Source organism: Mobula hypostoma, chromosome X2, assembly GCF_963921235.1.
Source record: "Mobula hypostoma chromosome X2, sMobHyp1.1, whole genome shotgun sequence".
Lineage (NCBI taxonomy): Eukaryota > Metazoa > Chordata > Chondrichthyes > Myliobatiformes > Myliobatidae > Mobula > Mobula hypostoma.
Genome location: NC_086129.1, coordinates 22194696 through 22206790, shown reverse-complemented (window position 1 = coordinate 22206790; position 12095 = coordinate 22194696). Strand labels below are relative to the sequence as shown.

Genomic DNA, 12095 nt, shown 5'->3' with positions numbered 1-12095 from the left:
TAAACTGTGGGGCTATTCCAGCATTTTGTGTGTGTTTCTTTGAAACAACTACCATGGTTTTAAGTTCTATCCATGAAACACTAAATCCCTGTGACACTAAATCCACCGCTCGCCATAAATATACAATTAAACATCCAGTTCACCTGCAGAAGGGTTGCAGCTGCACCCGCAATAAGCAGCACCGGAGTTTCTGCCATCTGGGCATTTTTAATTGCAGTCACAGTGTTTGTTAAACCAGGACCAGCTGTTACAGCAGCAACACCAATTGAACCTGAAACAGAAAGGCAGATTTTTTTATTGAACACATTTGCAACAGCGCAAACAACAGCAGACTCCCACAGGCACTGACATTAACTTCATCTCCCATGTTTATGTGCACTTCTGTTTGTTCTTTTTACAGGTCATGGGACATATCTAGGGAGTGATTGGTGTGCTGCCCACTTATCTTTTCAGTCAGAGGCATTACTGCCAGATCTGTTATATGCATTGCAGACAACAGTGAGATTATGAAGACCAAAGAGTGAGCAGAACAGTGGAAGGACTATACAAGATCTACACAGCTGATAATGCCAGAGTCTAACCTAAAAGGTACACAACAGCAGCTGTCAATTGCAATGCATTAAATAAATGTTACAGGTCTTCAGATTGTGTAACTGGGAAAAATAAAGTCAGGATTTATGAGGAACATTTTTCCCCAATTTATTCTCTTTTTATCTTTTGTATCTTGAGCAAGTCTGATCATTCTATTCACTGAAGAATAGCTTCAAGTTACAAAATATCCAACTATACTTGGATATGCAAGGTGCAGAGGTTATGGAACAGTCGTCTTTAAACAACGACACAGCGAACTAAGAGGCCTGTAATATTTTCAAGAAATCACGCCCTCATAAAAGAAATTTGAGCCTGTAACACATGGTATGTTGTGCTCAGTTTATAAGCTATTTTTATTCAGGACCAGATCCCCTGGTGCAGAGCACCAGTTAAAATAAATGCATTAATAGCAATAATTGTAGCATTACATCATTAAATGAAAATTCAGTGGCAGCAAACAGAAAATGCTGGAAGCATTCAGCAAGCCCAGCGATTACATTAAAAAACATATGCATTTTGGCATAGGGTTTTTTTTTGCCCTGAATTGTTCAGTTCTTCTTGCTGCCTGACCTGCTGCTTGTTTACAACATTTAGATTTTAGTATATGCAATAAAGAAACACCAAATTTCATCCAGCATCCAGCAGGAAAAGTATACTAAGTAGGGTTGAAATCATGCTGAAAGCATACTGTCTATTAAGTCAATCTAAGTCTCAATTTTAAAATACAGAGGGATCATTCTCCCTCAACAGAAACTGAAAAGAACATACAGAATTATTTTTAAGCATGGGTGCTGAGATTAATGCTTATTTTAAGTGATGAACCTTTAAAATTACTGAACAAGCAAGTAGAAGCAAATGAATTCCAGGTTCATTAGAACATCAAGAATACCTGGATACCAGAACTGGCTGTCTCTGGGTTACGAGCATAAGACCATAAAATATAGGAGCAGAATTAGGCCATTTGGTCCATTGGGTTTGCTCTGCCATTTCATTATGGCTGATACAATTTTCCTCTCAGCCCTAATCTCCTGCCTTCCCACTTGTTTTCCTTCGTGCCATGACCAATCAAGAATCTATCAACCTCTGCCTTAAATATACATAAAGACTTGGCCTCCAAAACTGCATGCCGCAAAGAATTCCACAGATTCACCACCCTCTGGCTAAAGTTTCTCATCATCTCCAGTCTAAAAAGATGCCGCTCTATTGTGAAGCTGTGTCCTCTGGACTTAGACTCTCCCACCATAGGAAACATCCTCTCCACAAGGACTTTCACCATTCAATAGGTTTTAATGAGGTCACCACTCATTCTTCTGAATTCTAGTGAATACAGGCCCAGAGCCATCAAAAGTTCTTTATATGACAACTTATTCAATCCTGGAGTCATTTTTGTGAAGCTCCTTTGAACCCTCTCCAATGTTTCAGCACATCCTTTCCAAGATAAAGGGCCCAAAACTGCTCACAATACTCCAAGTGAGGCCTCACTCCAGTGCTTTATAAAATCTCAACATTACATCCCCGCTTTTACATTCTAGTCTTTTTGAAATGAATGCTAACATCGCATTTGCTTTCCTCACCACAGACTCAACCTGCAAATTAACCTTCAGGGAATCCTGCACTAGGAATTCAAAGTCCTTTTGCACTTCAGATTTTTGAATTTTCTCCCAGTTTGGAAAAAGTCTACGTTTTTATTCCTCCTACCAAAGTACATAACCATACACATCCCAACACTGTATTCCATCTGCCATTTCTTTGCCCATTCTCCTAATCCAAGTCCTTCTGTAGCCTCTCTGCTTCCTCCAAACAACCTGCCCCTCCACCTATCGTTGTATCATCCATAAACTTTGCGACAAAGCCATCAATTCCATCGCCCAAATCATTGGCATATAACGTAAAAAGAATCGGTCCCAGCACAGACCCCTGTGCAGCACTATTGGTCACTGGCAGCCAGCCAGAAAAGGCTCCCTTTATTCTCACTCTTTGCCTCCTATCAATCAGCCACTGCTTTATCCATGCTAGAATCCTTCCATGGGCTCATAGCTTATTAAGCAGCCTCATGTGTGGCTCCCTGCCAAAGGCCTTCTGAAAATCCAAATACAGAACATCAACCGATTCTCTTTGTCCATCCTGCTTGTTATTTCTTCAAAGAATTCCAACAGATTTGTCAGGCAAGATTTTCCCTTGAGGAAACCATGCTGACTACAGCCTATTTTATCCTGTGCCTCCAAGTATCCTGACAGCTCATCCTTAATAAAAAAGGAGGGAGAGAGAAACCGGGGAATTATAGACCGGTTAGCCTAACGTCGGTGGTGGGGAAACTGCTGGAGTCAGTTATCAAAGATGTGATAACAGCACATTTGGAAAGCGGTGAAATCATCGGACAAAGTCAGCATGGATTTATGAAAGGAAAATCATGTCTGACGAATCTCATAGAATTTTTTGAGGATGTAACTAGTAGAGTGGATAGGGGAGAACCAGTGGATGTGGTATATTTGGATTTTCAAAAGGCTTTTGACAAGGTCCCACACAGGAGATTAGTGTGCAAACTTAAAGCACACGGTATTGGGGGTAAGGTATTGATGTGGATAGAGAATTGGTTAGCAGACAGGAAGCAAAGAGTGGGAATAAACGGGACCTTTTCAGGATGGCAGGCGATGACTAGTGGGGTACCACAAGGCTCAGTGCTGGGACCCCAGTTGTTTACAATATATATTAATGACTTGGATGAGGGAATTAAATGCAGCATCTCCAAGTTTGCGGATGACACGAAGCTGGGCAGCAGTGTTAGCTGTGAGGAGGATGCTAAGAGGATGCAGGGTGACTTGGATAGGTTGGGTGAATGGGCAAATTCATGGCAGATGCAATTTAATGTGGTTAAATGTGAAGTTATCCACTTTGGTGGCAAAAATAGGAAAACAGATTATTATCTGAATGGTGGCCGATTCGGAAAAGGGAGGTGCAACGAGACCTGGGTGTCATTATACACCAGTCATTGAAAGTGGGCATGCAGGTACAGCAGGCGGTGAAAAAGGCGAATGGTATGCTGGCATTTATAGCGAGAGGATTCGAGTACAGGAGCAGGGAGGTACTACTGCAGTTGTACAAGGCCTTGGTGAGACCACACCTGGAGTATTGTGTGCAGTTTTGGACCCCTAATCTGAGGAAAGACATCCTTGCCATAAAGGGAGTACAAAGAAGGTTCACCAGATTGATTCCTGGGATGGCAGGACTTTCATATGAAGAAAGACTGGATGAACTGGGCTTGTACTCGTTGGAATTTAGAAGATTGAGGGGGGATCTTATTGAAACGTATAAAATCCTAAAGGGATTGGACAGGCTAGATGCAGGAAGATTGTTCCCGATGTTGGGGAAGTCCAGAACGAGGGGTCACAGTTTGAGGATAAAGGGGAAGCCTTTTAGGACCGAGATTAGGAAAAACGTCTTCACACAGAGAGTGGTGAATCTGTGGAATTCTCTGCCACAGGAAACAGTTGAGGCCAGTTCATTGGCTATATTTAAGAGGGAGTTAGATATGGCCCTTGTGGCTACGGGGATTAGGGGGTATGGAGGGAAGGCTGGGGTGGGGTTCTGAGTTGGATGATCAGCCATGATCATAATAAATGGCGGTGCAGGCTCGAAGGGCCGAATGGCCTACTCCTGCACCTATTTTCTATGTTTCTATGTTAATAATCGATGCAACATCTTGCCAACCACTGAAGTCAAACTAACTAGCCTATAATTTCCTTTCTTCTTCCCCTCTCCCTTCTTGAAGAGTGGAATGACATTTGCAATTTTCCAGTCTTCCAGAACCATGCCAAAATCTAGTGATTTTTGAAAGATTACTACTAATGCCTCCACAATCTCTCAGCCACCTCTTTCAGAACCATGAGGTGTACATCATCTGGTCCATGTGACTTATTTACCTTCAGACCTTTCAGTTTCCCAAGCACCTTCTCTCTAGTAATGATAACTTCAACACTTCATGACCCCTGACACCTGGAATTTCCACCATACCGCTAACATCTTTCATAGTGAAGGCTGATACAAAATACTTATTCGGTTCGTCCATCATTTCTTTGTCCCTGATTACTACCTATCCAGCATCTTTTTCCAGCGGTTCGATAGCCACTCTTGCCTCTCTTTTACACTTTAAGTATCTGAAGAAACTTTTGGTATCCTCTTTTTCATTTACTAGCTCACTTTTCAATTCTATCTTTACCTTTTTAAAGACTTATTAATTGCCCTCTATTGCTTTTTAAACGCTTCCCAATCCTCTAACTTCCCACTAATTTTTGCTCTGTTATATGCCCCCTCTTTAGCTTTTAAGTTGGCTTTGACTTCTCTTGTTAGCCACGGTTCTGTCATCTTGCTTTTAGAATACTTCTTCCTCTTCGGGATGAATATATTCTGTACATTCTGAATTGCTTCCAGAAATTTCAGCCGTTGTTGCTCTGCCATCATCCCTGCCAGTGTTCTTTTAAAATCAATTCTGGCCAGCTCCTCTCTCATGCCTCTGTAATTCCCTTTACTCCACTGTAATACTGATACATCTGACTTTAGCTTTTCCTTCTCAACTTTCAGGGTGAATTTGATCATATTATGATCACTTACCCTTAAGGGTTATTTTACAAAATCTCCAATCAATTCTGGTTCATTGCACAACACCCAATCCAGAATAGCTGATCCCCTCATGGGCTCAACCATGAGCTGCTCTAAAAAGGCATTCTAGAAATTCTCCCTCTTGGAATCCAGCACCAACCTGATTTTCCCAATCTACCTGCATATTGAAGTCCCCCATTATTGTAACATTGCCCTTTTGGCATGCATTTTCTATCTCACATTGTAATTTGTAGACCACATTCTTGGAGGTCTTTATACAACACACATCAAGAGTCTTTTTACCCTCGCAGTTCCTTAGCTCTATCCACAATGATTCAACACCTTCTGACCCTCTGTCACCTCTTTCTAATGATTTGATTTCATTTTTTACCAACAGAGCAACACCGCCCCCGTTCAGCCTTCCTGCCTATCCTTCGATACAAAGTGTATCCTTGGACACTAAGCTCTCAGCTATAATCTTCCTTCAAGCGTGATTCAGTGACGCCTACAGCATCATACATGCCAACCTGCAATTGTGCTGTAAGTTCATCTACCTTATTCTGTATACTGCGCACATTCAAATATAGCACCTTCTGGCCTGTAGGCACCCGTTTTCGATTTTGTCTGCCTTTTATGTTGCAACTCATCCTGTTGACTGCAATCTTGCCCTATCAACAGCCTCTCCTCACTACACATTGCCTCTGTTTGTAAGCTAACTGCCTCATCTTCAGCACCATCACTCCAATTCCCATTCCCTTGTCAAATTAGTTTACACTTTCCTGAACAACTCTAGCCAACCTTCCCACAAGGATATTGAACCTGCTCTGCTTCAGGTGTACAGGTCATACCTTCCCCAGAAGAGATCCCAATGATCAATAAATCTGAACCCCTGCCCCCTGCACCAGTTCCTTAGCCACGTATTCACCTGCCAAGCCATCCTATTCTTATCCTCACTGATGCGTGGCACAGGCAGCAATCCAGAGATTACTACCCTGGGGGTAGAGGTACAGTCGACATTTCAGGCCGAGACCCTTCATCAGACTAACTGAAGGAAGAGTTAGTAAGAGATTTGAAAGTGGGAGGGGGAGGGGGAGATCTAAGATGATCAGAGAAAACAGGAGGGGGAGGGATGGAGCCAAGAGCTGGACAGGTGATTGGCAAAAGGGATATGAGAGGATCATGGGACAGGAGGTCCGGGGAGAAAGACGGGGGGGGGAGGAACCATTGGATGGGCAAGGGGTATAGTCAGAGGGACAGAGGGAGAAAAAGGAGAGTGAGAGAAAGAATGTGTGTATAAAAATAAATAACAGATGGGGTACGAGGGGGAGGTGGGGCATTAGCAGAAGTTAGAGAAGTCAATGTTCATGCCATCAGGTTGGAGGCTACCCAGACGGAATACAAGGTGTTGTTCCTCCAACCTGAGTGTAGCTTCATCTTTACAGTAGAGGAGGCCGTGGATAGACATGTCAGAATGGGAATGGGATGTGGAATTAAAATGTGTGGCCACTGGGAGATCCTGCTTTCTCTGGCGGACAGAGCGTAGGTGTTCAGCAAAGCGGTCTCCCAGTCTGCGTCGGATCTCGCCAATATATAGAAGGCCACATCGGGAGCACCGGACGCAGTTTATCACCCCAGCCAACTCACAGGTGAAGTGTCGCCTCACCTGGAAGGACTGCCTGGGGCCTTGCCAATCACCTGTCCAGCTCTTGGCTCCATCCCTCCCCTTCCTGTCTTCTCCTATCATTTTGGATCTCCCCCTCCCAAATCTCTTACTAACTCTTCCTTCAGTTAGTCCTGACGAAGGGTCTCGGCCTGAAATGTCGACTGTACCTCTTCCTACAGATGCTGCCTGGCCTGCTGCGTTCACCAGCAACTTTGATGTGTGTTGCTTGAATTTCCAGCATCTGCAGATTTCCTGTTGTTTACCCTGGGGGTCCTGTTTCTCAGCTTTCTACCTAGCTCCCTAAAATCTCCCTTCAGGACCTCCTCACCTTGTCTACCTATGTCATTGGTGCCAATATGTACCAAGATTTCTAGCTGCTCACCTTTGCCCTTGAGAATGCCACGGACTCAATCCAAGGCATCCCTGACCCTGGCACCAGGGAGGCAACATACTGTCCAGATGTCTCTATCGCACCTACAGAACCTTGTCTCTGTTCCTGACTATGGAATATCCTATCAATACTGCAGTCCTCTTCACCTCTCTTCTCTTCTGAACCTAATGAATACTCTGCCACCACTGAGGTTGTGTAATTAGGACAGCGATCTTTTTACTGTTTACCTGTGCTGCACTTTGAAAAATATTTTATTACTTATTTGGGGGAATTTTAGGTGTTGTGGGTCCTCCAGGTTCAGTGGTTCAGCTCACGGCCATTAACCCTGACTGGTCAAACAAAACTGTTATTGAACCAGCAATGAAGAATCCTTCTTCATCTGTGTATAACGGTATTCCTGAGTCTCCACCTGGAGCTTGTATGGCTGACAGTAACGAAAACCGAGAAGAAGCTACCAGCACGATGAAAGAAGCCCTGAACACCATCCAGTGATGAACACCTGGACACTGCTGCCCTAATCGCCAGTGGTGTAATGGGCAATAAGCTTTCATGCAAATAATCTTGACTTTGTAAAGGAAGGTTATAAAATGGTCATAAAGGCAAGTTAAGGTTAAATGTGATTTCACAGTTATCTTGAATAAGTACCTGAGAGTCTAGCAACAGAATCAGCAGCAAATACAGCTGTAGCTTCATGCCGGGTGTCTACCACACGGATCCCGATCTTTTCACAAGCCACAAGAATAGGTGATATATGTCCACCAACCAATGTGAAGAGGTATTTCACACCATGGGCTTTCAAGACCTCAGCAACTCTCTCACCACCATGTCTGCTGCTTGTAGGCTCCACCTATCCAGAAAAAAAAACAAAGCAAAATGTCATATATCCAAAATACACCCTCTTTTCTCAGTGTGCAGTAAACTAACTTGCAATGTTTAAGATAAAGCACAAATGTAGAGAACAGGCTCTCCCTAACTACCAAGTCCAAAATCAGATTCCCCATCTGCCTGATGAATCACAAGTCAAGGCTCAGAAAAGTACCTGGTCTCCTCTCCAAGTCTATTGTCATGTGGTATGAGGAGGCACAGGTACAGCAGCATGACAGATACCTAAATTCAATCACAGAACACAAAATATCCATAAATCATACAAGACATTCCCCAGAAGCTAGTGTGTCATCTTTTATCATTGATCAAGGGCACAGTACCCAGTACGCTTCCTACAACCCCAGAGGCATTCCCATCAGATTCCTTTAACTCTTAGGCAGGACCCAGCAACATCTGAGCAAGACAAGGGCATGACCTGCAACACAGACACAGTTCACTCTGGTCTGGGTCTCGGGCAGAGCCCACTGCCCTGGGACAGCAGCCTCCACCTGAGGTCTCGACCCGAGTCTCAACGTGAACAAGACAAAGGAGATGACTGTGGACTTCAGGAAGGCGCAGTCGACCACTCTCCATTGCACATCAATGGTTCTGCCGTGGAGAGAGTGAAGAGCGAGCGCAAAGTTCCTTGGTCTGTACAAAACGGACGATCTAACCTGGACCCACAACACCTCCTCAGCAGCGTCTCTACACTTTCTGCGAAGATTGAGGGTGCAAGGCTCCCTGCTCCTATTCTAACAACTTTCTACAGGAGCAACATCAAGAAGCGTCCTGCATCGTTGTGTGGCACGGAAGCTGTAGACAGGATAATAAAAGCCGCTGAGAGGATCACCGGGTCTCCCTCCCCCCATCGGGATTTACCCGGACCTCTGTAGACGAAGGGCCCGTAACATTGTTGAGGATCCCTACCACCCATCCTACAATCTCTTTGACCTACTGCCATCAGGGAGGAGGTACAGGAACATCAGGACTTGGACTGTCAGACTGGGTAACCGCTTCTTCTATCAGGCTGTGACACCGATGAATACTCTGCCACCACCGAGGTCTCATAATTAGGACAGCGAGCTTTTTACTGGCTACCTGTGCTGCACTGTGAAATACATTTTATTAACTTATTTGTGGGCATATGTTGTTTAAGGTGCTGCGTTTGATGTATGTTTTGTGGGTGCGCCGTGGTCCGGAGAAATGTTATTCCGTTTTGTTGCATATAGGTACAGTCAGATGAGAAAAAACTTGGAACTTGACAGGAGCCCTCCGAACTCGATTGTCGGAGTCTGGTCTGTTGCCAGTGAGGCCCCGGGCCGCCCTGTTCCTCTTACCCGGTACCAGAGCAGATGCATCAGTCCCAGTTTCCAAGCCGCGAACAGTGCTAAGCTAATGACGGCGACCGCCAGGCTCCAGCATAGCGCACATCCCGCGGCGCCATTAATCTCCATGATCGATGACAGAGAGTTAGGGGTTAAAATAAGCTCAAAGTTCCCAGTTCTCTCACTTCCGCCCGCGTCGCCCTCTCGTTCGAGTGACGCTACCCTTGCAGGACGACCGACGACATCAATAACCTATCACGATCTAGATAAGAAGGGCACTGCCGCCGGCTTTGTCCCATCAGTGGTAAGGGAAGGCGGGCTTCAAGCGGGCGGCGGAGAGGCAGTTCGGCTTCCTAGCTGCTGGGCTTACTGATTGGGTGTGACAAATCACCTGCTGTGCGGTCATTTTTCTGTTGGTCATCTGTCTGCCGTGACAGGCAGCGCAGTAGCATTCTGTCATCAGTACAGGTTGCTTTGTCGCTTCGGAGGCGAGGTTTAGGTTAGAGCGGTAATTTTAGATTTTGTAGTCTCTGTGCAATTTCGTGGAGGGTATTTGTTAAAGTTTCAGTTGTTGGTTGTGAAGTGTGCTGATTTGTGATAGGCAAGGAGGAAATTGGCAAGTTTCTGGTTTAGTGCTAGTGTATTGTGTTCTGCTGACATTGTGTACTTTAAACTCTGGACAAACCTTTCTGCCAAGCCGTTGTAGCTGGTGATATGGTGCAGATGTAACACGTCTTATTCCATTCATTTTCAGGAATGACTGAACTTGTTGCCCCGCAAACTGTGGTCCATTGTCACTGTCCAGGTATTCTAGAACATATCAATGGTGTGCGAGACTGTACAGGTGTCATAGCGGGGCGTTGGGAACGGACCCAAATGCAAGACTGACACTGAAGTACCAGGAACAGGACTAGAGACTAGAGTTAGGGACGTGACTGGATGCAGACTAGGAGCTGGGACAAGAACACAGACTTGGACTAAGACATCGGCTAGGCAAGCAGGACCAGGACTAGGAACTGGGAACTAGAAGCCTGGGCTTGGACTCCAAACCAGAGACTGGACAAGGCCCCAGAACCTGGGTCTTGACTCGGGCTCAGACCCCAGAACTAAGCAGGGACATGTGGCTACAGGGCTGGACATGGCTTGGGTACTTCAAGGCAAGGACATGACTAGGCTCGGGTTCGGACTCCAAGCCAGAGACTGGACAAGGACCCAGAACCTGGGTCTTGACTCTGGCTCAGACTCCAGAACTAGGTGAAGACATGACGTGGTCTTGGGAGACTGGGCAGGACGAGGGGACTCTAAGCCTTGACTCGGTACTCGGGAACAGCCAAGCCTCGGACTTGGGATGACAAATCTTAGAACCTTGGACTTGGGACGACAGGAATGCAGAACACAGAGCCTTGGACTTGAGAGACAGGAACACAGGGACATGGAACACAGAGCCAGGACCCCTCCTTGGGAACAGGACTTGGGGTCAGGGCTCTATACAGAATGCTGAACACAACAAGACAGTTCCCAAGACTAGGTAACAGCAAACAGCCAGACCTACCTAGCGAAGGCATGGACACAGACAATTCCAACTCAACAATAGACAGTTCCTTATCTTGACACAGCAAGGCTCCAGTCTCGCTCCAGTGGTTGAACTTGACAAGGTTGCAGGCAAAGCTTCAGAAGGAAGGGGAAGGGAAGGGAACAGCCCAGTCTCAGGGTAACAGCAAAGACAGCCTGGCTTACCCAGAGGCAAGGACAGGAAGGGACAGGTCCAACCAGAGGGTAACAGCAAAACCAGCCTGACTTACCCCACAGAAGCAAGGACAGGATACTGATGAGACAAACTAGCAACCACACTTCTTCTGCTTCTTCTATTTCCAGCTGTTTAGACGCATTTAGGTGTATTACAGCCCCCCGCAGGATGTATAATTATAGAACTTCAAGGAACTCAGATTCTCAAATACAACCTAGTCTTAGGTATAAACTGAATGATAGACTCTTCAATCAGTTGTTGATTCTCTTGATGGCCAAACAAAGATTTAATAGAAAACCAAAATAAATTCAAGCCAGATAACCTCGTGAACATGCTTCTTTCAATTTTATATCGATTACAGCTCAGCAAAACATGCTGGACTGTCTCTGGACTACCACAGTCACATAATCCAGTAGGATGTTTTCCTATTATCTTTAAATAATAGTTTAGCCCACAATGCCCCAACCCAAGTCTTGTAAATTTTACCATATCTCTACGACTTAAAAGGTAACAGTCTGAGACCTTTTTAAACTAGTGGGTGACTAGAAAAATAATGCCTGCCCCTCAATTCATTTTTTCAATCCTCCTGCCACTTCTTCTCTATACCTTTTTTAATCCTACTTCTCAATTCTGCTGTGCCTAGGGGAACTCTAATTTCTACTTGCCTGCTCTGTAAGGAAGACTTTGCAATGCCATCCACAATTTCACTTCCCTCCACCCCAGCATGCCCAGGTATCCATGAAAATCTAACTGCACAACCCATCTTCCTTAGTCTAAACAACACTAAGAGAATCTCAATAACCATGTCAGGACGAGCTTTTGATTTACTCCCTTTTATAGACTAAGGCTGCAGCAGAAGCCAAACAGATGATAACCCTACATGGTTAAGAGTCTTCTATCCACCATAAGGCCCAGAGG

At 45.1% G+C, this 12095-nt stretch overlaps 2 protein-coding genes across 2 annotated transcripts in view; one reads left to right on the top strand and one right to left on the bottom strand.

Annotated features, from left to right (window-relative positions):
* The window catches only part of ilvbl (ilvB (bacterial acetolactate synthase)-like), a 104591-nt gene extending 94854 nt beyond the window's left edge, over positions 1–9737 (bottom strand). Inside the window, exons 1-3 of the mRNA XM_063038597.1 lie at positions 9443–9737; positions 7887–8088; positions 144–271 (exon numbers count right to left, since the gene is read on the bottom strand). Of these exons, the coding sequence (XP_062894667.1) occupies positions 144–271; positions 7887–8088; positions 9443–9559 (447 nt within the window). The 5' untranslated portion in view covers positions 9560–9737. The remainder of the gene's footprint in view (positions 1–143; positions 272–7886; positions 8089–9442) is intronic.
* The window catches only part of fam118b (family with sequence similarity 118 member B), a 63780-nt gene continuing 60614 nt past the window's right edge, over positions 8930–12095 (top strand). Inside the window, exon 1 of the mRNA XM_063038602.1 lies at positions 8930–9111. The gene's annotated coding sequence lies outside the window, so the exon portion shown is untranslated. The remainder of the gene's footprint in view (positions 9112–12095) is intronic.